Raw genomic sequence first — 27,469 nt, 5'->3', positions numbered from 1 at the left:
CGAGCCTCACAAACCAACTTAACAGCGTTAAGATCTGGTCCAAACCCGCCGGTAAACAACACACGCCTGGCTTTGTGACCTTTGGGCCCATCTGGTCCAAATAACACATTCCCCTCCTAAAAAATGAGGATTAACGGCCAAAAGCAGTCAAGACTGGACCCAGCAGATTTTCATTATCACTGTAATTTATTTATTTTAATAATAAAGGTCTTCATTTGTCATTGAGCTGGCGTCCCAACACGAGGACATACGTTACGGTGTACTCATGAGATGTGCAAACAGATGGTGAGACGTTCACTGACCGGGACAAAAAAGCGTTCTGGGTAAGCTCTAGTGTAGAATTGCATACCCTTCCTTTTAAAAAAGTAATGTGGATCCTTCACACTTTGTGTAGTTTTGACTGTGGAGCAGTTTACACTTCTGTGCTTGACGAGAAAAACATACTTTCTTCTAATCCTGGATAAACCCAGTCAGTTTCAGGAGAAATAAATAAAACTGCAGCAACAAGAAAAGCTGAATAAACCCATTTTATTCACTGAAGTTAATAAAGTGAGGATCGTGTGTAGCAGCTGACAGTGTCTGGCAGAAAAACCTTCTCCTGCTGCAAACAACATCGAGCCGCCAGCTTTTACTCTACCTGCCTCAAGAACGGTGGCGGCCACGACCCGGACCGGCACCTCCGTGGGAGGCAGGGGCGTGTCCAAGGAGCATCGCACGTGAAACCCCCAAACCTGCAGAAGTCACGCCTTTTCACTCCTCGGGTTGTTTTCCGCAGCGCTGTTTCGCCCACTGGAGACAGTTTCCACCAGGGGCAGTTTCCCAGCGCTGCAGGGTCACGTGGACCAGAAACACACACGGGAAGTCAACAAAAACTGATGTTCAATACCGCCCATTTTTCTTTCTGAGCCGATATTGAGTAAGATTCAGGCTGGTATCGGCGATACCGATTAGATACCGATACATTGTGCAAAAACACCAAATGTGCCTGGAAAATCAAAAAAAAGAAGAAGTGTATTTTAGATTAGTTTAAGAATACAAGACATCAGAGTCACTTATTTAGCTATCAATTTTAAACTCAGAAGTATAGCAGAGTGTTTGAAAAAGGTGTTTCCATCACTGAAAAAAAGATCCTAAGTAAAATAAAACCATTAAAATAAAAGAATTATGAACCAAAATAAGAACTTCTATAAAAATGAAAAAAAGTAGTTCCTACCATCAGTCGATTCTTATTTTTGATCATCATTTAGAGTCTAGACAAAATCTTTTTGTTTAGTTTAGTTACTTTCCACCGTATTCCTGTTAATGACATACATTACCACAAATGACAAGTATCAAAAGTATCAATATTTTCATTTGAGAATCAATTTAAGAGCATACAGATCTAGTATCGGAGTATTGATATTTCAGTATTGATCCTCACATCTCTACTTGTCAACTGTTGCTGAGTGGGATTAACCCACTCAGGATGAAAGCAACCTTGAACACAGTTCATATACTTTCGCATTTTTATTAAAATTGTCAACAAGCTGGACACAAATATAGTCAAAATTAAAAAAAAAACCTGATCACATGTTTTTAGTTTCATCATGTCAGAGTACAAACATGAACCTTCTCTCCAAGTCCTGCCCAAATGAGAGTCTGAGTGATGTTTGCAGGAATAACTCACTTCCACCTGCAGGGAAATAAAAGATAATCCAGTGTGTATGGTTTTACTTCCTCCCCATGATGAAGCTGGGCACCTCAGCATCATCCTCGGCCTCCTCCTCCTGCTCCTCATCATCAGAACTCTCAGAACTCTCCTCCTCCTTCTTGTTCTTCTCCTCCAGCTTGGCCTTCTTGGCCATCAGTCTCTTCTGCTTCAGCTTGTCTCTCTTCTTCCTCCTCTTGGCGGTCCTCTCCTCGGCCTCGGCCTGGTTCTGGTCCAGCTTCTTCAGGTACTCCACGTCCCGGTCGTCCTTGTCGGCCATGCGGTCCAGGAAGTCCTGGCGCTGGTACTCCTTGCGGCGCAGGTGCCGGTACACGTGGAACTCCCCGCTGCCGGCGCCGGCGCTCGAGCCCATCACGTCCCGCACGAACTCCGGCGGAGCCCGCGGAGCCCACTCCCGGGGCCGGTCCGGGATGGGAGCCACCTTCTCCGGGTTCCGCATCAGCCGCTCCAGCTTCAGCCGCTGCTCCTCGGCCGGGGTCTTGGGGATGATGAGAGGCTGAGCCTCCTTTCCCCGCGACTTCCCCGGCTTGTTGTGGTTCTGCTGCTCAGGCGCCGCCATCTTTCAAAGCGCTTCTTCTGCGTCCTTTTTACACGAGTCTTCTTCTTCAATGGCGTTTATTGGTGTGCAAACCAACTTGAAGGTGTTTTACCGCCACCTACTGGACTGGAGTGTGAAACAGTAGACTAGCACAGCGGTTCCCAACCTTTTTTCCTTGGAGCCCCCCCTACTTGTGTCTAATGCCGCGTTCCATTTGTCCTCGGAAGTGGGGATTTCCCAGTTCCCAGTCGGAATTTTCAACTGAAACGCCCCTCGAAGTGGGATTTCCCACTGAGAAAGTGGGAGTAGGGTTACCACCCGTCCCGTAAAATACGGAATTGTCCTTTATTTGAGAGAAAAATGTTGCGTCCCGTATTGAACTAATACGGGACACGATTTGTACCGTATTTTCATTAATTTTTACACCATATTCTAGTTGAATTATTGAAACAAGTTAACTTTTACACCATATTCTAGTTGAATTATTGAAATAAGTTAACTTTTACACCATATTCTAGTTGAATTATTGAAATAAATTAACTTTTACACCATATTCTTCACCTGTAGGCTATATCATAGCCTACATCTGGGCTGATGTGGACATACGTAGCATAGGAGGCTATTTCAGCTGCTATATGGTTGTCTTCTCTACAGTCATGAAAGTTCAATGCTATTAAAGCATTTTGTTTTTCATATACAATAAACACATTTTTATTCAGTTTAGAAGTTTTGGGGCTTTTTTTTGGCTCCTGCGCTGCTGAAATCAGGGCGTCCCTTATTTCTATTTCTGAAAGGTGGCAACCCTAAGTGGGAGAGTCTTCACCACCCCCGAGTTCACATTCCAAGATGGCTGCCCCGGTTGTAAACAGTAGAAGAGAGCTCTGTAAAAATTCGTAGCACTTCATTCTAGTTTTGGTCACACTAAATCAGTCGTATACAAGTATTGTTCGGCATATATATGCTGCTATAGTGTAATTTACATTTTTCATGTGGTATATGCGAACTACAAACTTGGTTACCTACTTTGTAACTGGAATGCTTATAACTCGGCTGTGACGTCATTCCCAGTTCCGAGATCCGACTTCCGAGGTAAATGGAACGCAGCAGTTTACCAGTTTATACGCACTTTATTTCCCCGTGAAGAAAAACCAAATAAATTGAAAAATGTAAATACTAACTTTGACGGATAAAGTCCTTGTGTAACTGATAAAGTTGACCGTTGATTGACCTGTGAATCCACCAATAGTAAACGAGATTAATGTAAGTGTGGGCCTAACTGACCAATCAACAACCAGTTCCGCCTCTCAAGCGTGACGTCAGCGTCTTACTCAAGCTTGGTACAGGGCTTAGTTTACCAGTTTATACGCACTTTATTTTGCCGTAAAGAAAAACTAAATGATTGTCAGATTTAAATTTGAACTTTGATGAATATAAAGTCCTTGTGTAACTGATAAAATTGACTATTGATTGACGTGTGAATCAACCAATGGTAAACGAGATTAAGTACGTGTCGGCGCAGCTGACCAATCAGCGACCAGATCCGCCTCTCCAGCGTGACGTCAGCGTCTTACTCCAGCTTGACACAGAGCTTAGTTGACCAGTGTGTACGCCATTTCTTTCTAGAAAGAAAACACAGCGCCCCGTCAAGGACCATGAACAGTTTAATAAGATCTTCTGCCAGGTGTCTCCGGTCGTACCTGGCCGGGCCGGCCGGGGCCCGCCTGTGGGCGGCCGGGCCCCGGCCCCTGTGCGCCGCGGCGGGCGTGCAGAAGGACCTTGGTGCCATGGTGAGGAAGGACAAGGTGGTGGTGTTCATGAAAGGCACGCCGGCGCAGCCCATGTGCGGCTTCAGCAACGCCGTGGTGCAGATCCTCAGGATGCACGGCGTGGACGACTACGCTGCCTACAACGTGCTGGAGGACCAGGACCTGAGAGAAGGTCGGTGGACCCGAGAACAACAACAAATACACCACAAATACACTACAAATACACTACAAATGTGTCAAAACCTCTCATAATAGTCCATGGGCCAAAGCCCAACATTTCACTGGTCAGCACCACTCAAGGTGACCAAACTTGCTTATAATTCTTTTAAATATCCACGTCTGTAGATGATATTTTGGTATGATAATCCTTCCTGAGTGGCAGCTGGATGATAGTTATCAGCTCATGAAGTTCAGAAAATTACATTTTAGATGCTGGTGCATATCCTGGTTTAGCCTCATATACAGGATATCTGTCAATATTTCACAATATTGTCTTTGGTATCATATTAAGCATTAATTCAAGCTAAGATGTGATACATTTCCTGAATCCTTATGCTCCTATGAGTATTCCAGTTTTTGTATTTTGTGTCTCTGTTGTTCCTACATGACACAGGGATAAAATATACTATATAATTTAGGCGAAAATTGTGTAAAAATGTGTGTTGTTTATAGTTTAAAGAGCTGCAGTGACCTCTATGTTGGTCAGAAAGATTCACATCTTAGCTTGAATGAATGCTTAAAAGGTTCCCTTTAAAATGATACCAAAGACAATATTGTGAAACATTGACAGATATCCTGTACATGAGTCTAAACCAGGATATGCACCAGCATCTAAAATGTAATTTTATGAACTTCATGAGCTGATAACTATGATACAGCTGCCACTCAGGAAGGGTTATCCTACCAAAATATCATCTACAGACATGGATCTTTTCAAAAATTATACGCAAGTTTGGTCACCTTGAGTGGTGCTGATATCTGGTCTGGCCCATGGACTATAAGTGTGACGTTCAAACTTCTCAATCCTTCAGCCAGTAGACGTGTAGTCAAGACTGAACCGAGACCAAGACCAGAGAGTATCAAAACCAAGACCAGGACTATTTATTTATTTATTTATTTATTTATTTATTTATTTAAAGGTTTGGTTATCAGGGACAATGCACATTAATAATACATTTAAACAAATGTAAAATATGCCAGAATTAGCCAAAAAGGCTATTTTGCATCTGCTGTCCCTGGACTGGTGTAAAATAGTCAACCTAAAAGAAAAATTATTAAGATATAATCAATAAAACATTTCCAAATAAGAAAGGCTACATCAGAATAAAGATTAAAAGGTAAAGAGACTAAGCTAAAATACATACACACACAGGTTAACATACAGTAAGCTCAACAACAGACAATTGCTATAAACGAAAACAGAAACAACATTAACAACACAAGACACACTTACACACTAACAGGCCAAAAACAAGCTAGACAAAAGCACTAAACACAGAATAAAAAGCCATGCACAAAAAGCAACAGTGTAACTAGACAAACTAATAGGCAACATGACAAGTGGCAAGCCAGGAAAATTAAATTAATCTAGTTCCTCTCAAGACTGAGACCATACCAAACCTAGTTATTTCCTGATCCTGCGTGACTGTAGAACATCAGCTCCATCCTGGTTCAGCTAGTTTCCGTATGAGCTTGTATTCAACTGCAGCACAATAACAGAGAGAAGTGGATGATGATGTTGAACTCACTATAAATGTTTCATCCATCAGCTGAGATCAGATATGTGTGGCGACTGCACTATTTATTTTTTTATTTTTTTTTTATTGTATTTTTCTATTTTCGATCACAACAAGAGGGGTATACTGTAACTGTACATACATAGAACACAAAACCCCCACATCTCAACTTCCAATAAAAAATTAAGTCAGTCAAAGTCCATACACACCAAGACATATTTCATAGTGCTATAATCATGCCAAATATTCTTACCAAAAATTCTACTCATTGCACTAATTGAAAATACCAGATAGTACTACCATATCAATGACTCTGAAATAATAATTAAATAGTCTTCCTACCGTACTTCATGATGAAGGGGACTTGTCAAAAAAAGTAGGAAACACTTCATGTCATTATTTTCCTATCCTAAGTTGGGGCTGGTCCGTTAAAGAACCAAAATGATATCCAAACATATACCCTCAATACAAAACCAAAAATCTAACAAAACAAACAGACATTGCACTCAGATGTTATCATTGTCACTATGCCTTACATTGACCTACGAAATTCTTAAAGTCAAATTCTATATGAGATTGCCATATTTTTTTAAAGTCTGAGGATCTTGCCTTTACTCTTGTAATAAATATCGTCAAGTGTAAGGTAGCTTGAGAGTTGATTCCACCAGTGGACTAATACTGGGGGTATAGATTCTTTCCAATTTAAAGTTATACATTTCCTGGCTGCCAACATAGCAACTACCGCTATTTCTACACTATTGGAGGATTGACTCCAGTGCTTTTAAGGATTGACACGACTACTAACTAGTCCCAAAGTCCTCTAGCAGAATAACCAGCCTCCAACACCCCCCTCCACCTCAGAAAAGTCATGAATAGTAAATGTTACTGATTTAAATTGGACTTAATTTGTAGATGAAATGTGAATTTTAAATATTAAAGATACACAAAATTATTGACTTGAAATTACATTATTTACCATTATAGTAATCAGATTACACTGTATATCAGCATCACTGAAATGGACCAGATGCTTAATCAATAACAACGATATGCCAATATTATTCAAAGGCCAATGATGCCATATATTTATTAAAACAAGGCCATTATAAAACATATTGCGTCCTCATCCGTGCATCCGTGACTGAGCGTCTGTGTCACAAAATTCATGTGACTGGTACCACTTGAAGAATAATTAAATCTAAAAAAAAAAAAAAAAAACTGTGCCTGCCTGGATTTTATACGTTACAAATCCCTTCGAGACCGCTCGGCCAGTCCGAGACACGGCATGACCGAGAGACCGAGACCACAGAAAAGTAGTAGAACTACAAGTCTAGCAGCCAGCGACCCCCACCTTGTTACGTCCCAGTGTTTATCAGTGTCACGCAGCAGGACTCGGGGGTGGAGTCGTTTCAGACAAGGATACACTATCTGGTCTGTTTTGTCATCACTAGACTGGACTAGAGACCCACAGGGCTCTGGCTGTTTGGGAGTTTAAATCAATGCAGCAGATAGATTAAATAAAACGTTAAAATGCATCTACCGAAAACCTAAAACATTTGTACATTTCCTGTAAATGATGTTGCCAAACCTTAATCGACTAAAACAACCCCATATCATCATATTGCCACCACCGGTCAGCGCTGTAAGTCGATAACATTACTTTTTAGAGCCTTTTGTGACAGACAGCAGTTATAAAGTTATTTACAGTAAAATTAAATGGTAATTAACTCAATTAAAAATAAAGAAAATTAATGAGAAACAGCAAAAAGACATCTCTCATCCACCACACGACCACTTCCAGCTACTTCAGTCAGGACGCAGATATAGAGCACCAAAATGCAAAACCAAATGTTTTAAACATAGTTTTATACCTACTGCTATAACCTTAAATAAATAGGTAAAATAGGCCTTTTATGTTGGGTTTATGGTTTATGTTCAGGTTGTATGTATTTACTGAGGGTGTGTTGTTGTTGGACTCACTGACCAGCTTATTGCAAGTTATTTACCTTCGGGTACAATAAAAATGAACTTAACAGGTTGAGTCAATGTGAAACTTCAGCTTAAAGTGGATTCAGCTTTCAGCTGTTTAGTCTAGGATTATAAAATGGAGAGATAGTTGTAGGGAAAAAAGAAATCGGATTACTGCATGTTTCTTGAAAGCAGAGCGAGGCCTCACCAGTAACCAGGACACCTCAGAGCCGGACGTAAGAGCGCTGAGATGAGATGAGAAAGCTAAAACGAGAAATGTAATCTGATTCCAAAGCTGACAGGAAGTGAAGAGTTTAAAATCAGAGTAATGCGATCTCTCTTCCTGGAGTAAGAGGAGTGGGATAAAAGGCGTGCATCTTCATTTGGAGCGGAGACCAGAGGTGGTTTCATTCAAACAAGTAAAAAGCAGAACTGAAGAAAGTAAAACATGAGTAATGAGTTCCATCTCTGCTTTCGAAAAGATATGTCTTCACTTTGATATTTCATGATGCAGAGGAGAGCAGAGCTGGTCGTCTGCAGAGCTGGTCGGCTCTTTTATCTGTTTTATCTTATTCCTATCAAGTGCCTGGGTTTAAACGTTTTATTAGGGCTGGGGATCGATTAAAATGTCAAGAATCGATTCGATTCCGATTCTTAAGATTCAGAATCGATTATCAAGATTTAATTCGATTCCGATATTGATTTGGGTTAGAGTTATTAAAACAGTTTTTTGAGCTGTTGCATGAATTATATGACTGTAGTTCTGCAACAAATTAATACTAGTATTATATTGAGATTCAACAGCAAGTATTGGCAGCTAATGATGCTGTAAGGACCAATCACCTCCCAGAATGCTGATAGAACTGCTTTCAGAAACATTGTGTGGGGCAGAATTATCAAACAGATCCAGGGAGCAAACAGAGACGGATGAAATCGGTTTTATTTTTTAACACATTCCGTAATTTTTTTTCTTCCATTTTCTGTGTTTTTAGGTTTTTAATTTTTGAGAATTTGTTTTTTTGCATTTTATGCAAATGTAACCCCGAGAAAGTCTAAAAAGTAATTAAATATAGACAATTTATGCAATTATAACTGAAAACATTAATGTTTTCATGCCTTTAAACATATTTAAAGGCAAAAACATGGCACCAGTTATTCTCGTGTCCAACAAAAAATGCCTTTTTTGGGCATAAACAAAAAAAAAAACAAAAGTTGTAATGATGAAAAAAAATGTATCTTTAGACATACGACTCGATTTTTCAGGAATGAATGAGAATCGATTTAGAATCGGAAAATCGATTGTTTTTTAAACACAGGCCTACGTTTTATACAGAAAAAGCTGAGTTGAATAGATTTCAGAAGATGCTTCAGTGAACTGTAATCACGATCATTGAAGCTTAATTCCTCAACCATGATGGTTCACCACTATTCCTCCCAGATCAGTAACTTTTCTTAATTGAATTTAGTGGTTTTAGTTGGTTGTTTGTGTGATGGAAAGCAATAATTTGAGCATTGGGGGTTAAACTAACTTGTTGACTCGTGTGTTTGCTTTGTTAAAAGTGGGTGCCGACTGTTGTCCATCTGACCCCTTGCGTTTTCATGTCTGAATCCAGGAGTCAAGGTGTTCTCCAACTGGCCCACGATCCCTCAGGTGTACATCAACGGCGAGTTCGTGGGCGGCTGCGACATCCTGCTGCAGATGCACCAGAACGGGGATCTGGTGGACGAGCTGAAGAAGCTGGGCATCCGCTCCGCGCTGCAGGACGCGGAGAAGGACTCCAAGTAAAAGCTCCACGTTCAAACGTCCACACGGCTGACAATACAGAGGACACATTCGCCAGGCTGACCCCCCCCAACAACAACAACAACCCCCCTTTACGGGTGGTAAAGTCCAATCATCTGGTTGCAGTAGCGGTTATACGTCCGATTGATTAACCTGGCAGCGGAGGATTTGAACCTGGGGAGGGACTGAAGGGCGTACGATGATTTTCCAAGGATGTAAAAGCTGTAAAACTTGATCAGAGTTGCTTTAATAACATTATTGTTCTTTAACGCCACGTTTGGCCAAACTGAAATCTTAATACGAACGTCCACACTGCCACGTCTGCTCCCAGGTTCCTTCCCCGCGTTCCCGCTGTCGGTGTCTAGAATCATGCCCTCTGAAGTCGTTGCCGACTACCTGTTTTATTTAATAAAAAAGTTTTTCTTCAGTCCAAACTCAAACTCAGTCTAACTCCACAAAACGATGTCAACACTCGTGAAACCTCACAACTGCCTGTAGTCTCCGAAGGTGTTTCTGTCCAAGGCCCCGCCCCCTCCTGCCGTGAACCCTGTTACAAATGTGTCAGCTGTGTTTTCACGCCGACGCCCGCTGAGACGCAACAAAACGCAACGCAACACAACGCACCCGCACACCTCGTCTCTTCATCTTCTTCTTCTTCTTCTTCTTCTTCACCCATCTGCCGGCCGTCCGGATGAAAGCAGGCGGCTGAAGTTTCGCTCCATCTCTGCAAAGTCTCCGGCATCTCTGCGTTTCTTTGTTTTTATTTGCCACTGAAGGAAAAGAGTGTTTTATATTTTTCTCTTGATTGTTCTTGCCGTGTCACTGATGTCGGGGGGGCGATTCCCAGACGTTTACGTATGTTTTATGTTGCACCTGCCGCAGACAGCCGTATTATCAGATGAACATATAGTACACTGTAAGATATTGTACATTTAAAGCTTATTATTAAATGTATTTTAGAGGCGTGTAAACCCTGAACCAATTAAATATTTTGAGACGAATTACATCAAGCCGGTTGTGTCTTCTTTATTTATCCATATTGCATCTTAAATGACAACGATCGTGTCCGTTTTTTATACACGAGCTTCATCGATCATCTTTACTTAATTGTTGCCCAAACGAAACCAAAAACATAACTAAATGTTCATATTTGACAAACTTGTACGAGTTAATCAGGCGATCAGTTTTCTATTTGTGGGGATTAAAGGTACCAAACGATCCTTTTAGATGTTCCAGGCTATTTCCTAACTGGTGGAGCAGAACGCTGAGGTTTTTATAACGGAGATGGCTGTTTAAGTTTATTCATAATATATTTTACTAATACTTAATTATCCCTACATTAGAAGACAGCTTTGGTCCATCTATTGAAATCCAGTCTGACCAATAACGTGGCTTTTAAATCATTTTAAAAAGTCAGTTTTTGGATAATGATTTAGGAAAAAACACGAGGAGCCCCAGAAAAACCCTGGCTCTTGATAAAGAATATAGTTTAATCATCATGTACTGACCAAACGCTACTTGAGAAATGTTCCTTCTTTTTTCACGTTGGTCTCTCGTGGTTCTGATGAAACCTGACATGATGAAAACACCACGTGGATGCAGACCATAACCTTCCAGCAGGTCTAGAAAGAAGCTGGTTGTAGTGGGCGGAGTCTGAAACTCCAGGCCCCGCCCACTCATGTGAAGCTGCCATTTTTGTAATGTAAAGAAAATGTGGCATGATGGGAAACTGAATAATTTCACTCTTGAGCTAAAATCTGAGTTTTTGTGCCGATGTTCTCGCCACTGTTAAGGTATATTAACCACTAAATATTATTTTGAAACCACAGCACCACCTCATAAGGTTTTACACAATAAAAATGTCAAAATGACCCGCAGCAACCCACAATATGTTGATTAGAAAACCTATTAGACAAATTTGAATGTTTTTGATCTCAAAATTTAATAAACACTTTAAGTTTAAGTTTTTTTTTAAGTACTCTCCTTAAGTGTCCCTTTTTTTACGGGGGCTGTATTGTGAACAAACATCGGAGGATCCCTTTTTTTTTTTTTTTTTTTTATTTAAACTTTTTTTAATACAAAATACATCTTTTTATAAAAAAAAAAAAAAGATTCAAAACTCCTGTCAGAGTCATAAACTCCTGTTCTGTCTCTGGAGCTCTGAGCGTCCGGCGAGGAGCAGCGATCAGAGCTTCTGCAGGAAGCGCAGCACCAGGTCTCTCAGCGTGGTCCGCAGCGGCTCGTTGTTGTCGCAGACGATGTGCGTCCCGTCCTCCTCCAGCTGGATCAGCGTGTCCTCGGCCTGCAGATGCAGGATGTGTCCGTCCGCCGTCTCCTCCACCTTAACCTCCGAGATGCCGTGCTGCGAAAACAGAAACGAGACGGGCGATAGAAGCGGGACGAGAGCAGAACTTCCTCCAGAGCTGCTGGACGACCTGAAGCCTCAGAAGCAGGAGAGAGAAAGTGTCTCGGATGCTGCACCTTCTGTAACGTGGCCAGGAAACCTTCCAGGGGCACCGCTCCGCTCAGCAGGGGCTTGGGAGCCATCACCACCGGTGGCTCCTCCATCACCCGCTTCCTCTTCTTGCTGGGGGGCACCGGGGGGGGCTTGGGCACCGACTGGTGATCACAATCACAATCAGGTTTTTCAGTTATTTCCTTCACTGTACAGTAAATAGACAAATGACAGCCCTTATTAACATATATACAATTTTAAATAGGCCTGTGTTGAAAAAAATAGATTTTCAGATTCTAAATCAATTCTCATATTAATTCCTAAAAATTGATTCGTACGTCTAAAGATCGATTTTTTTCATCATTACATTACAACTTTTGGTATTTTTTTGTTTATGCCCAAAAAAGGAATTTTGTTGGACACCAGAATAACTGGTGCCATGTTTTTTGCCTTTAAATATGTTGAAAGGTATGAAAACATTAAAGTTTTCAGTTATAATTGCATAAACTGTCTATATTTCATTACTTTATATACTGTCTTGGGGTTACATTTGCATAAAATGCTAAAAACCAAATTCTCAAAAATTTAAGATTGACAATGGAAAAAAATTAAAACGGAATGTGGGAAAAAATTTAACCGATTTCATCCGTCTCTGTTTGCTGGCCTGGATCTGTTTGGTAATTCTGCCCCACACGATGTTTCTGAAAGCAGTTCTATCAGCATTCTGGGAGCTGATTGGTCCTTACAGCATCATTAGCTGCCAATACTTGCTGTTTAATCTCAATATAATACTAGTTATAATAAGTTGCATAGCTACAGTCATATAATTCATGCAACAGCTCAAAAAACTGTTTTAATAACACTAACCCAAATCAATATCGGAATCAGATCAAATCAAATCATGAAAATCAATTCTGAATCTTAAGAATCGGAATTGAATCGATTCTTGACAGTAGAATCGATCTCCAGCCCTGGTTTTAAAAAGTGAAAGGTGCAGCAGTATGAGGTAGACATGGTTATGGAAAGGTGCATTGTTACAGCATATGATTGTGGTTATTATTATTATTATTATTATTATTATTGCACAGTGAATGGATAAAAAGGTCAGCGACCTGCAGAGACGTCAGATATTCGGAGCGTTTAAGGAGCTCACCTGTAACGTGTGTTTGTTGTCCTTCGAGTGCAGCACCGCAGACACGGTTGCCACGGAGACGCCAGGTTTGACCTCAGTGGGCACCAGCGAGTTTGCCAGCTACGGATGAGAGAAGCGAGACCGCAGGGGTTGAGAACTGGCCACCTGTCGTCAGGCTTTCATGAATATATTCACAATAAATTTAAATATTTAACTCCGAGTGTTACTGAAGCGCCGCATGTGGCCGTCTGCCTCCTGCCGGCAGCGGTTTAGTCCCTCATTTGGAGCTAAGTAGAGCGACACGCTCCCCTGCGGGGGGAGACTCACCTCGGGCAGGACGTAGACGCGCTCGTAGCGGCGCTTGAAGGGCAGGCTGAGGACGGAGCAGCGGCGGTAGGGCATGGGCGGCGGCTGCAGCTCCAGCATCAGGTCGGAGCGGTGGGACTGGCTCACGGGGGGCTGGGCGTACGGCTCCGGACACACCACATGCAGCGGCTGCAGCGGGGAGACGGGGATGGGGGTCAGAGTCAGCTTTTAACACACACACACAACCGTCGTACCACCGTCTAACGCAGATGGAGGTAAAACGACGGAGAGAAAATGCCTGAATATACCACTTTTAATACTTAAATATTGAAAATGCTTTTAAAAGGAAGGAGGGATAACTACAGGTCAGAGAATTAGAATATTGTGATAAAGTCCTTTATTTTCTATAATGCAATTAAAAAATGTCATACATTCTGGATTCATTACAAATCAACTGAAATATTGCAAGCCTTTTATTATTTTAATATTGCTGATCATGGTTTACAGCTTAAGAAAACTCAAATATCCTATCTCAAAAAATTATAATATTCTGGGAATCTTAAACTGTAAACCATAATCAGCAATATTAAAATAATAAAAGGCTTGCAATATTTCAGTTGATTTGTAATGAATCCAGAATGTATGACATTTTTGATTTTTTAATTGCATTACAGAAAATAAAGAACTTTATCACAATATTCTAATTTTCTGAGACAGTCCTGTATATCGGAGGATGAATGGACAATGATATGGAGGCATCAATGGACCTGTACCAGCTCACAAAAGTGGAGGGAGTTTGGATGGAAAAGTCTGATGAGGTATTTTATTACACCCTCCCAGAAGTCTCATTATGATGTTGGAGAAACTGTGGGATTCAAAATGCAAATCATTACCATGTTTTCTGGGACTGCCCTGTCATAAAGAATTACTGGAAATAGATACACAAAGCCCTACAGGATATCTTCAAATGAGAAATATCCCTCGAGAGTAAGACCATGTTTTTTGGACACGAACCTCAGGACTGGCCAAAAACAGATAAACATTAAATGAATATCCTGCTAGTGGCCTGTAAAAAAACTATTAATAGGAAATGGTGATCACAGGAGAGCCCAACTTTAAAGGTATGGATAGAAATTACAATGGATATTTATAAAAATGGAGAAGATAACAGCATTTATTAATTACAAATTGTAGAAATTCACCTCATACTGGGAAAACTGGGTCAACTACGTCACGCTCCATGGGCCTGATTTTATTTTCTCAAGTCAATAATTGTGTTATGTTGAAAAGATCACTCCCTACTTGTACATAGTAGTTTTTGGTGGTTTGACTTTCTTTTCATTGTTTGGACATAAAACAAAAACATTATTCCGACATTTAGGACAGACAACAGATTTAAGATGTATGCATACATGATGGATGTGAATGTCTAATGCTGAATGTCAATAAAAAGAAATAAAAAAAAAAGATATTTAATGGTTTACGACAAGATATGTGTACAAATGTGAGGATCATTTGGCAGAAAGACTTAAGTGTGATCTGAGTGAGGAGGATTGGTTAAATATGTTACTAAATACAGGGAAACACATGAGAGAGGCCAAGGGAAATTAATTCAGTAGGAGATAATTCAAAGATTTTATTTCACTCCTTCAAAACGTCATAAATGGGCTTAATAGGAAATCATTTATGTATCACCAAGACTGTGTTGGTTAGGGGACCAAATAGAAATGCCAAATATATCTAAATATGAACGGGGGATTTTAAAAGTTGGGATGGTCCCAGCTGCTCGTACAGTCGCCCCAGGTGTTAAACAGTGGAAGTTGCATGATATGAATCCATGTTGGCTAGAATTAACAATGAGGAAGAACATTTCAGGAGGCCTGGGAACTTATTTTTTTGTAGGTAGGACATACGGAGAAATTTCTAAACATGGTGCTGAATGTTTATTTTGGCTGTTTTTTTTAGAAATACATAAATAAATGTAGATCAGTTTGACTGTATGTTTATGGGTGTATGAATAAACTTTAATGACAGAAAAAGCCTTTAAATGATTAAATCTTTTGAATTGAGGTGACAACTATCTCTAACTTTGACAAAGTCAGTTTGAGGAGTTTTAAATGACAAAAAAACTCATCTTTTGTTTTGACTAATCTGATCAGGCTGTATTGATTAGGTGTGAAAACGACATCCCTGATAATCTACACGCACAAAGGTCTGAGTGAGTAGCTTTAGCAGGAACGTAAACCCCCGATCAGGAACCTAAACCCCCAATATTATTTTTCACCTGTCTGCTTACAAATGAGCCGTCTAAAGTTATGTTGGTCTGTTTTACTGAACATGCACATTACTAATACTTTATTCTGAACAATAAGAAAGTACGGCTCGTTTTCATCCTCGTTACACCTGAAACTCTGATATTTAGTCGGTTTCAGTAACACACCTGGACTTCCTTCAGCAGTTTGGACACCTGGTGGAAGTTGAGCCTGGTGTCGATGGGACAGTAGACGCACTTCATGGCCAGCGGCTGGTAGGGAGCCAGGGCGTCCAGGTAGGAGAAGTCTGGCTCTGGAGAGACAGAGACCAGTCAGGGGGGTTACGGAGGGCGGCCCCCGCCTCCTCGTCTCTGAGAGGGTTGATGATGGTTGTAGTTACCGGTGAAGATGATGGTGTTGAGCCCTGATTTGCCCCACAGCTCCATGAAATGCACCACGTCCCCGAAGCGCAGGGACGGGTGGCCGGTGAAAACCACGCAGGGCTGGCGGAACTCGCTGCTGAAGTCTCCGTGGATGCTGGGGTAGTGTTTCAGTTTGTTGGTTTGGATCAGCTGGAACACCAGAGCACAGATTTAACCACATGTATGTTTTTTGTTTTTTGTTTAATTCTCTCTCTTTTTTTTAAGATTTCACAAAGGTCCATAGATTCACAGAAATATCACAATTTCTCTCATCTCACCCTCTGTCCCACAATTGTTGCATAACCTGATGCATTTGAATTTCTGTAAGCGATACAAGGGCCATTAAGGACCCAAAAGAAAGAAGAAAAAAAAGTAAATAAATGAAACAGAATACCAAATTAAACCTTGCTGTCACTCAAATCTCTTTACACAAGAGTAGAATATGAGAGAATAGATAAACAAACAGTGGGCATTACAGTAACTGAATGATGGTCATACAGACACATTACACCTTATCCATCTTTCCCACTTTCTCAGACATTAGTCCTGTTTCAATCAATTTTTTACATATCTTTAATTAAATGAACAATGAACAATTATAATTTTGTGTAATCTTTAAAATATATTACTATTTAGATAAAGTCTAAAATGTGTCCAATTCTAATCTAAGCGAGAAAGTCAACTTTTCCATCATTTAATTGTTCTGCATCATGTCTATCCAATCTTCCCTTTTAGGTGACTCTGTATCCAGCCACTTACTGGTGACGGCTTTTTTACTCGCCACTAACATCGTTCTAGTTTATATTTGTCCCCAGAATTTGTTAACGACATACAGGACTGTCTCAGAAAATTAGAATATTGTGATAAAGTTCTTTATTTTCTGTAATGCAATTAAAAAAAAAAAAAATGTCATACATTCTGGATTCATTACAAATCAACTGCAATATTGCAAGCCTTTTATTATTTTAATATTGCTGATTATGCCTTACATTTTAAGATTAAGATTCCCAGAATATTGTAATTTTTTGAGATAGGATATTTGAGTTTTCTTAAGCTGTAAGCCATGATCAGCAATATTAAAATAATAAAAGGCTTGCAATATTTCAGTTGATTTGTAATGAATCCAGAATGTATGACATTTTTGTTTTTGTAATTGCATTACAGAACATCACATTATTCTAATTTTCTGAGACAGTCCTGTATATGTTCATGGGCTTGAGGATAAAAACATAGATGTGAGCGGTTTCACTCTGGAGAAAAGGTGGAAGCACAACTGTTGTACTGGCGTACGTTAGATCAGTGTTTTCCCAACCCTGGTCCTCGAGGCACACTGTCCTGCATATTTTAGATGCTGCCCTGCTTCAGCACACCGTGATACAAGTACCTGTGTCATCAACAGAAGTGTCAAGACCTTGATGACAAGCTAATGAGGACCATTAATTAGAATCAGGTGTGATGATGAAGGGAAACATCTAAAACATGCAGGACAGTGTGCCCCGAGGACCAGGGTTGGGAAACACTGCGTTAGATCGTTCCACATAAAATCAGTGAGTTTGGAGATGTTGCATCAGTGTTGAGATGTCAGGAATCCGTGTGTTGTTGTTTAGTTTTGGCTTGCAGAGTCACGTCTGAGCACATCTGCCAGCAGATGAACAGGATTTCCAACTATTCAGAGGTGACAGCGGGACTCACCTCTGCGTGTGGGAACGGCGGCTCAGGAAGATACACCTTTGATTGCTTGTTATGACAGAGCCTGGAACAATGAAGGAGAGAAGCCAGACGTCAGAACTCATCTCTCTCTGACAACCAATCACCCAAACATCCCAAGGCCGTCGACGGTTCGGCGATGAGACGCTCACCACTCGGCGAAGATCTGGGAGAACTCCAGCGAGCTGTTGGCCACCGGGGAGATGAAGTAGAAGGGCGTGGTGCCCAGGTTGGCGCTCTCGATGAACTGGTACAGACACTCCAGCAGGTCGTATATCACGCCTGAAGAGTAGCACGGCACCAGCACGTTGCCTCCCGCCCGGATCGTCATGGCTACACACACACACACATACGGACAGATGAAGAACCCACAGCTAACGGAGGCGTCCATCATTCACTTTGACTGTTTCTATCTACCCAAGTTACTGCAGAATTCTCCCAGCATGCCGTCTGGGTTGGCGGTGGGCATCTGGGTGAGGCCCGTCAGGATGAGGACGTCGCTGTTCTTCAGGGAGCTCTGGTCCATCGGCTGCGAGGAGAGAGAAAGTCGTACGTTTACGTGTCAAGCTTTGTTTGATAAAAGCCGACAGAGCAGGTACCGATTGTGAGCCGGGAGGAACCCGGTAACGAGACACCAAACAGTCCAGCCACCCTTCCAGGACACTTTTGAGCAAAATAAAATCAAATCTCTGAATCTGTGATGACGGCAGCCCTGTAGGGGGGCGGCGTTTCCATCGAACGGTGTTTCCTGAATAAACGTAACGAAAAAAAACCCTCAAAGTTGAAGAAGACGGACAAAAACCTTTTTAGTCTTTGATAACTCACTGCGACTGTCGCTACCGCCGTCGTGATTATTCAGAGTAACGTCCTTCTGTGATGTACAACGATTAAATCCAGTGATAACACAACTATAATCGTATCAATGACGCCAAAAACAGCTGGAAACTAGATTCTGATGACTTTCACATCCAGAGCTGCCAGAAAAAATGCATAAAAAGAGTTTCTGTGACACTTTTAGGATAAACGAGATCATGAATCGCCTGGGGGGAAAAAAATAAATAAAAATCACCTCTTTGAAGCATAAAAAGGTTTCCGTGATATTTGGAAGTTTTTTCGAATTAGAGCTACAGTAATCCCTGGTTTTTGTGGGGGTTACGTTCCAAAAATAACCCGTGATTGGTGAAATCTGTGAAGTAGCAACCTTATTTATTTTACAATTATTATACAAGGCTTCAAATTGCAGAGATCAGCACCGTGACCCGAGTAACTGGATCTGAACGGGAGAATCGGTGCAGAACTTTTAGTCAACATTATGGGTTATGGAGAAAATTTGAAAGCTTAAATTTGGCAAGCTGTTTTACAAACATGTACATGTACAGTACATATTAAACCGTTACGTTATTGACACACAGGAAGTGAAGAAGCGGGGAGACTGTTTAGCCAATCAGAATGCAGAACACGGTGCACAATGCAAATCCGTGAAGCAGCGAGACGTGAAAGGTGAACCGTGTTATAGCGAGGGATTACTGTATTTCCATATTTGAGTTTTGGGCAATTCTGGGGGAGATGGAAACAACTTCCGACTGCTATGAATAAATCAATAAATAAACAAACTAGAACTGCTGAAGCAACAACAATCCACAAGAGAAAAATAAGAACAGACTTCGACATGGAGGCGAGTCGAAGCAGCAGCGGAAGAAGAACTTCTGCCGTTCAACCAACGGAGCAACCCCACGGCCGTTTTGCATCTTCATTGAAGAAAAATGTGTGTAATTTGAGCAGATTAGAGTGTGTGTGTGTGTGTGTGTGTGTGTGTGTGTGTGTGTGTGTGTGTGTGTGTGTGTGTGTGTGTGTGTGTGTGTTACCTGCGGGTGTGTGGTGAGCAGCGACGAACCCGACACGTAGGACACCTTCTCGTGGTGCGACTGGATGACCCAGTTGGAGCTGCCCAGCGAGTAGCCGGAGCTCAGCGGGGAGACCTGGACGGCTCCAAACAGCTCCTGCAGAAGAGCAGACCAGACAGGGTGAGGCGTCGAAGCGTCGCCACCGAGGTTCAGAGCAGAAAACGTATTTAAAACTTAAGTTCTCACCACTTTCTGGGAGTAACCCACGAGCTGCACTTTGCTGAGGGCTGAGTTGACCTCCTGCATGCTGTAGGATCGTTTCCACGCCCACACGTCCACGGCGTCCTTCAGCGGCCCGGGAAGCAGCCTGGGGGAGTCACATCAGACTGCAGGTTTACCCGTGAGCTGAGAGGGAGGCCGAGCCTTAGTTGTCCTTCTACTTGTCAGACTGGGCTTCAAACTAGTGACGCACCGAATGTTCGGTAACCGAAATTGTTCGGCCGAAAATAGCAAAAAAACACTTTCTGTGTTCGGTGGAATAAGTGGGGAAAAAAAACGAACAATTAATAACGGCGTGTTTAGAAGATGACGCAATAAAACAGTGAACAGCGTGGAGTGAGGGGCGTGTGGTGTTAAATGCAGCAAACATGTCTGATCATTACTTGGATGTGGGGAAAAAGCAGAGGACACGAGAAATGATCCAGGCTGAGTTGGATTTGGGAAACCGCTTGATGATGGAGACGTCACGGGACACTTAGCGCAGAGGAAAGGGCCCGTACTACCGATGCGGTGCACAAACCCTCACTGTCTGATATGACGAGATCCTCCAAGAAAATAACCCAGATTTTTACAATTATTATACAAGGCTTCAAATTGCGGAGATCAGCCCCACCGCGACCCGATTAATTGGATTTGAACGGGATAAAATGAAAAAGGATTATGATAAAAAATACAATAAGTACAGTAAGACAAATTGTGACTGGCTGGTATTTCACTGCGCATTTATTTGATTTATGCAATGGTGAAAAAATTGGCAAAATAAATGAAAAACTGCAAAGAACCATTGTTCGGTATTATTCGGTATTCAGCCAAGTGTTTATTATTATTTTCGGTTTTGGTTTCAGCCACAAATTTTCATTTCGGTGCATCATTACTTCAAACTCCCTCCATCTCCCTTTTTTCCACAAAGCTTCTCAATATGCCGTCACAGCCCTGGCCGAAATATGATAAAAGTCTGGATGCAACCCTCAGACCATCTCAATGCCTCCTCATATAAAAATGACCCAACACAAAGACGTGCATGTTGGTAACGACTCTTCAGGCGACTGAAGACGGCGTCCACAGCAAGGAGGATTCAGGCTGCAGGTATAACTTCCTCTGCAGAGACACATCACCAGTTAGCCATTGTGTCTGTGTCTCTCCTTCTCTGTTCTTCATTCTCTCTGTCTGTTTTCTCTTTTCCTGCTCTGCCCAGCTGGTTTTCAGCAGGAGGATCCCCCCTTATGATCCAGGTCCTGGTCCAGGTTTCTTCCCTCTTAAAGGGGAGTTTTTCCTTGCCACTGTTTGGCTTAAGGTTTTTCTCCCACTAGGGGAGTTTTTACCTGCCATTTTTATATAATAATTGCTCTGGCGTCATGTTCTGGTCTCTGGAAAGATCCTAGAGACAACTTCTGTTGTAATAGACACTATATAAATAAAATTGAATTCAATTAAATTGGACTGCAGAACCCCACCGGAGTCCTAACCTAAAAGTCAACAGAGAATGTTGAGACTTCATCCACCATTTGTAGTAGTATTGATTAACTGGATATATGTTTGAGAGGTGAAGTGTTCAACCAGAACACAGAGAACGTTAACTAACGCACAGAATTACCATCAGTATGAAAAGAAGAAAGAAAACACATTAATCTAGCTGCTGAAAGGGGATTTTTGGAGGATTTAATTATTCCAAACACTTTCATTTCTTGAGCTGCTCACCAACCGTTGAATTTCCTTGTTCTTCCAGCAGGTGGCAGACTGAGCCTTAGGAACCCTCTCCATGAAGTTCACCAGCTCCTCCATCAGCAACCTGACCAAAGAAACATGTTTACCAAACACCGTCAGGGGACGGAAGCAGAAGGGTGGAGCGTCCAGGTTGGATTTTAAATACAAAAAGCAACAAAGCATGAACCGTGTCAGCTGGTGCCGTTAGGATCTTTGGTGCTCTCACCTCCCGATCTGCAGCGTGGGCTCCGTGGCGTACACCGTCCCCGTGAAGCCCGTGTGCTCGGTGATGTACGGCAGCGCCATCATGCAGTGGTAGTTGGAGATGAGGATGACGTCGATCGTTGACAGATCCAGTAATTCTTTCTGTGTTTGACAAAGTTTGAAAAGATCCAATATAATTAATGTACAAAGAACCGTTTTTGTTTTGTTTTTAGCTTCAGAGCTGAGAATAACTGACCAAAGCAGCACGTCTCAGTCCAGTTTAACCATCATATGTGTTTATTTACCTCGGGGAGGCAGAACTCTGGCTGCGAGTCCACAAAAACCCGTCCAGCACATTCTTTCAGCTCCTGGGGAGAAGGAAAGGAACAGTTTTGTCTGTTTGTGTTGCCCATGCCTCCGATAATAATCAATGATAATCCCAGCGCTCCTCCAAACAGCCCTTTTCCATCGCCAAAGCGTCTAATCTTTCTGCTCCTGTGCAAATCAAAGCTTTTTCTTTCCAATCAGCTTTTTTTACGCAGTTTTATTAAAGTTTCACAGTGAGTTTTAACCACATTGTGTTTGTCGTTGGCTGCTTGGATACAGATGTTTTAAGGAATCAGAGGCTACTCGGTGCATCCGAAGTGGGTTTTTTCCCCCAAAGTGAGCCTTTTTAATATTTGTGTAGGTGATGCTCTTATATTTGGACCATGTAGTGTTTTCACATCTTATTATACGTATGAAAAAAATCAGCAAGAATGTGAAAAACACTGGGGATATGATGGAATATATAATTCTACCATCAAGTCTGAAACACACCAACATCTATAACTGGACGCACCTTTTCCAGGTTTAATGTTCCATCCTTTGAGATCCAACCAGGCAGTTTAGAGAGTCGCGGACTGAGAAAAAAGGATAACGTTAAAAAAAAAATCCTACAAACACAGAACAAACTACAAGCTGAAATGGGACTCGTGGACAGACCTTTTGCACAGCAACAAATATATTCTATGAAGACACTGCTTGTTCTTAATGTCAGCAACTGAATGCTTCAGACGTTTATACTGCTTTAAAGGAATGTGTAACTTGGAACGTGTATTAGATATAAACTTTACATTTATTCCACAAGCCATAAAAGTTTCGAGTTCAAGTTTCAAACTTTATTGTCAGATATGCTGTATTTTCAACATACGGCACAAATGAAATTACAGTCCTCTCCGACCCACGGTGCAAAATACAAGTAATAAAATAGAAGAATAATGAATAATTAAAAAAAAAATTTAAAAATAAACGGTCCACAATAATTAAAAAGACCTAAACTAAACTTGAATATTTACAGTATTTACATGATGAAATAAAATAGGAGATGAATCGATTAAATAAATAAGTATATAAATAGGTTAGGTAGGGCAAAATAGGGGAAAGTGAAATGTTTGGGGTGCAGTCTTAATCTGTAGTAGAGTTGAGAAAGACTTAATTATCATCCGTGACTGCAACTCCCACTGGCTTCTTCATTTAAACGCCTTTTCTGCCCAACTCTCATGATCAAAAATAGTTACAAACTTTCATTTATTCCACAAGCCATAAAAGCTTTGATCGTTTGGGTGTGAGTGGGACCTTTTCCTTGTTGCTGTGATTGTGCTGCAAACACACCTGTAAACAAAGAGGTCTCACCTGTGCACCAGAGGCAGCGGGAGGAAGTTGAGGACAGAGGTGGTGTCCAGTCCACAGTCCAACATGATGGTGGTGGACTTGAACTTAAGGACATTGCAGGGCAATGTGGGATGACCTGACAAACAATACTGGGAAGACAAAACACGAGTCAGGAAGGACAACGACGTGCAGAAGAAGAAACTAAACAAAACAAACAAGCACAACTAAACAGACTGAACTGTGTTTGCTTAAACACACAAGTTACTCCCAAAATGATCTACTTGTTCTGTATACGAGGGGAAAAGTTCATTTAAATGTTTGATTAACAAACAAATGTTAAATATTTGTCATCTCCCTGATCCGGGAGGGTGATGAGTCCGCGTACAGATGGGAGGTGGAACAGCTGGTCCACTGGTGCAGTCAGAACCACCTGGAGCTGGACCCGCTCAAGACTGTGGAGATGACAGTGGACTTCAGGAAAAACCCACCGCCACTCCCCCCCCTCACCATCCTCAACAGCACTGTCAGGGTTCCTGGGATCCACAATCTCCCGGGACCTGAAGTGGACCACCCACATTAACTCTGTCAGAAAGAAGGCGCAGCAGAGGTTGTACTTCCTGTGTCAGCTCAGGAAGTTTAACCTGCCACAGGAACTGCTGACCACCTTTTACTCTGCCATCATACAGTCTGTTCTCTGCTCCTCCATCACTGTCTGGTTCGGATCGGCCACCAAACTAGACAGGCACAGACTGCAACGGGCAATTACGTTTGCAGAGAGGATAGTTGTGACTAACCTCCCATCTATCCAGGACCTGTACCGTTCCAGGACCAGGAAACGGGCAGGTAACTTCTCTGCAGACCCCTCACACCAGGACACAGTCTGTCTGAACTCCTCCCCTCTGGACGGCGCTACAGAGCTCTGTAGCCAAAACCTCCAGACACAGAGACAGTTTCTTCCCCCAAGCTGTTGCTCTGATGAACTCTCATCACTCATAGAGTCTCAGAGCTCGGTGGTGCAGTGGGTTGAGCAAGCGGCTCATATACTGAGGCTACAGTTGCAGGTTTGAATCCCGGTCTGCGCACCTTTGCTGCATGTCCTCCCCATTCTGCTCTCTCTCTCTCTCTCTACCCCCTTCCTGTCTGCAACTTGAATGAATGAATGAATGAATTTTTTTCGAACATGTATATAAAAAAATAAAAATAAAAAATAAACAGTAACATCTTCATTTGCACATAGGTTCGAAAAAAGGAGTAGGAAGAACTATACACTTTTTCTTAGTTCCTACCCCTTTATAACTCTATGAATTTACATTATTGCTATTATTATATCTACACAATATCCATATAAATATAGTCTATGACTCTATATAAATAATATGTAAACATGCCTATTACAAAATAATTATCCATATAAGTATATAGAAAATATAAATATTACATAAATATTATATCAATATATAGAAAAAACAAATATTATATGAATATATATAAATATGCACTATATAAACTATAAATATATATATGCTACATACCTAATAAATATATAACATATATTACATAATTATAACTATCCCTCTCAACATATAATATATACTACATAAATATCCACATAAATATCTAAACATATCTTAAGCAAGTATAATATACCTTTTTTCCCTATTTTATTTGTTTATCACACTCCTCGTTAACCCATTTCCTCTTCCATATACCTGTTTATAAATCATGTTTTGTATCTTTTTTTAAACAGATTTATGTTAGTACTTTGTTTCATTTCCTGCTCAAAACTGTCACAGAGTGTGGAGCAGTTGTTCAACTGGAATAAAGGGAAACTAGAGCCCCTTTAAAAAAAGAGTAATCAACCACTGTGCAATAATAATAATAATAATAATAATACTAATAATAATAATAATAATACTAATACTACTAATAATAATAATAATAATAATAATAATAATACTAATAACAATAATAATAATAATAATAATAATAATAATAATAATAATAATAATAATAACCACTATCACATGCTGTAACAATGCACCTTTCACTTTAAAAAAAATTGTATATATGTTAATAAGAGCTGTCATTTGTCTATTTACTGTACAGTGAGCGAAATAACCGGAGTCAAATTCCCTGTCTTGTTTGACCTGACTCTGCCAATAAACCTGACTCTGATTCTGATGTTAAAATGATGTTATTCTGGTTGAGTTTCATTGAAACACTGTAAACTGTAGCTTAGCTTTTAGCTGCCTCGTTCCTAACAGTGAAAAACACCGTTGTGTTAAAGGCTGCTGTGCCCAATCGCTCATCATATAAGATGTATTTTACACTGCACGTCTTCTTTACTCACCAGTTTCATTTTCAAGGCCAGAAACGGTTGATAAATTAGTCTAATGTGGACAGATTTGTCAACACATTACATCGTCTGGTCTCCGTGCAGCTTTAGCGGAGCTCGCTCTCGACCGCCCCCTGCAGGACGGGAGTGGAACTGCGTCGGCGTTTAATACAATAGACACCTAAGATTTCACCATAAAAATATATTATATGATTGTACATGTTACTTTCAATGGTTGACAATTTTTTTAAGAAAAGTACGCATAAAAGGGTAGAAAACTGATGTCAACAAATGCACGTGTTTGTTGACTGCACGCTGTCAATCAGAATCGCTGGCCAAAACCAGAGCCGTGTAGACAAGAGTTGACGCATTTTTAGTATTTAGTTAGTTAATCTTTATTTCGGTCAATTATAAGCATGCAAATCAATAGCAAGATAATAAACATTTACAGGTTTTTCTTTGGTCAACATGGTGATTTTTGACCGAAATGTCTGGCATTGAAGCATAAAGCTTATCTTGCCCTTCTTTTAACATAATAGAATATACAAAAGAACAAATGAAGTATCATGAGGCTACACAAAATAATAATAATAATAATAATAATAATAATAATAATAATAATAATAATTATTATTATTATTATTATTATTATTATTATTATTATTATTATTATTATTATTATTATTATTATTATAATACAGTAATAGCTCTGAAAACAGAAAGTGAAAAGATGCTTCAGAAACTGACAAAACCAATTTAGGTTGTCATTTCATCTCATGCATGTGTATTGTGTCTATACATCAAATCCTACATACTATACATACATAATTCATACCAGTACACACCCACACACATGCACACACACACCTACACGCATACATGTGTACATTCTTCTTTGTATCGGCAATGAGGGCGAACGTAAGAGATAATACCATTTTGGTAGTCTTTTCTTAATTTACATAGCATGCACGTTATTTGTTTTGGTATAACGTTTCTCTTTGGATGTTTTTGTTTGTAGTGATTACACCAGTCATGAAATCACTACACTGGCTTCCAGTGAGTCAAAGGATAGAGTTTAAAATCTTACTGCTGGTCTACAAAGACCTGAATGGTCTTGGACCAAAATACATGCTGGATCTGTTAGTTCCTATGAAGCTCCCAGACCCCTGAGGTTCATCTGGATCTGGTTTGTTGTGGTTCCCAAGAACCAGAACCAAGCAAGGTGAGGCAGCGTTCAGTTATTCTGCTCCTCACCGGTGGAACAAACTTCCTGTAGACCTGAGGTCTGCTCCAACTGTAGATCCTTTAAATCAGGATAAAAACATTGCTGTTTACTGAAGCGTACTCTTAAATTAAATACTTACCTGCTGTACTCTACTGCCCTTATTTTTAACAACTTGTGCTTTTTATTATTTGACCTCTTTTCTTATCATTTTATTTCATTTTATTTGTTATTTAAGCGTACTCTTAAATTAAATACTTTCTGAAAACCGCGAATGAGATGTGTACCTGTGGTACTCTACTGCCTTTAGTTTTCAGCAACTTGCTTTTTACGATTTTATCTTCTTTTCTCCTAATTTTATTCAATTTTTTTGATTTGTTTATTTGATTTGTTTATTTGCACAACAAAAAAAAAAAAAAAAAAAAAAACGGTACAAAAGTTTAAATGAACATAAA

General features: G+C 40.6%; 3 protein-coding genes and 1 non-coding gene across 4 annotated transcripts; 1 reads left to right on the top strand and 3 right to left on the bottom strand.

The window, feature by feature from the left end:
* Window positions 1-167: 167 nt before the first annotated feature.
* prkrip1 (PRKR interacting protein 1) lies at window positions 168-2,425 on the bottom strand. Its single transcript, XM_061746585.1, has one exon. The coding sequence runs from the start codon at window positions 2,265-2,267 to the stop codon at window positions 1,710-1,712; it is 558 nt and encodes a 185-aa protein (XP_061602569.1). The 5' UTR covers window positions 2,268-2,425; the 3' UTR covers window positions 168-1,709.
* LOC133418725 (small Cajal body-specific RNA 13) lies at window positions 559-834 on the bottom strand. Its single transcript, XR_009770479.1, has one exon. It is a non-coding gene; the product is annotated as a small Cajal body-specific RNA 13 (non-coding RNA).
* Window positions 2,426-3,795: 1,370 nt separating the features above from the next.
* On the top strand, window positions 3,796-10,154 carry glrx5 (glutaredoxin 5 homolog (S. cerevisiae)). Its single transcript, XM_061707124.1, has 2 exons — window positions 3,796-4,184; window positions 9,330-10,154. The coding sequence occupies exons 1-2, from the start codon at window positions 3,899-3,901 to the stop codon at window positions 9,500-9,502; spliced, it is 459 nt and encodes a 152-aa protein (XP_061563108.1). The 5' UTR covers window positions 3,796-3,898; the 3' UTR covers window positions 9,503-10,154.
* Window positions 10,155-11,604: 1,450 nt separating this feature from the next.
* On the bottom strand, window positions 11,605-25,913 carry ints9 (integrator complex subunit 9). Its single transcript, XM_061746696.1, has 17 exons — window positions 25,808-25,913; window positions 23,479-23,606; window positions 22,646-22,706; window positions 22,110-22,172; window positions 21,827-21,966; window positions 21,599-21,685; window positions 19,864-19,984; window positions 19,639-19,773; window positions 18,191-18,302; window positions 17,926-18,106; window positions 17,759-17,819; window positions 16,045-16,216; window positions 15,833-15,957; window positions 13,414-13,581; window positions 13,108-13,206; window positions 11,981-12,118; window positions 11,605-11,861 (listed from the first exon to the last, which is right to left on the bottom strand). The coding sequence occupies exons 1-17, from the start codon at window positions 25,814-25,816 to the stop codon at window positions 11,685-11,687; spliced, it is 1,977 nt and encodes a 658-aa protein (XP_061602680.1). The 5' UTR covers window positions 25,817-25,913; the 3' UTR covers window positions 11,605-11,684.
* Window positions 25,914-27,469: the final 1,556 nt, after the last annotated feature.

This window comes from Cololabis saira, chromosome 18, assembly GCF_033807715.1.
Source record: "Cololabis saira isolate AMF1-May2022 chromosome 18, fColSai1.1, whole genome shotgun sequence".
NCBI classification, from domain to species: Eukaryota; Metazoa; Chordata; class Actinopteri; order Beloniformes; family Belonidae; genus Cololabis; species Cololabis saira.
This window is presented reverse-complemented; position numbering and strand designations above follow the sequence as displayed.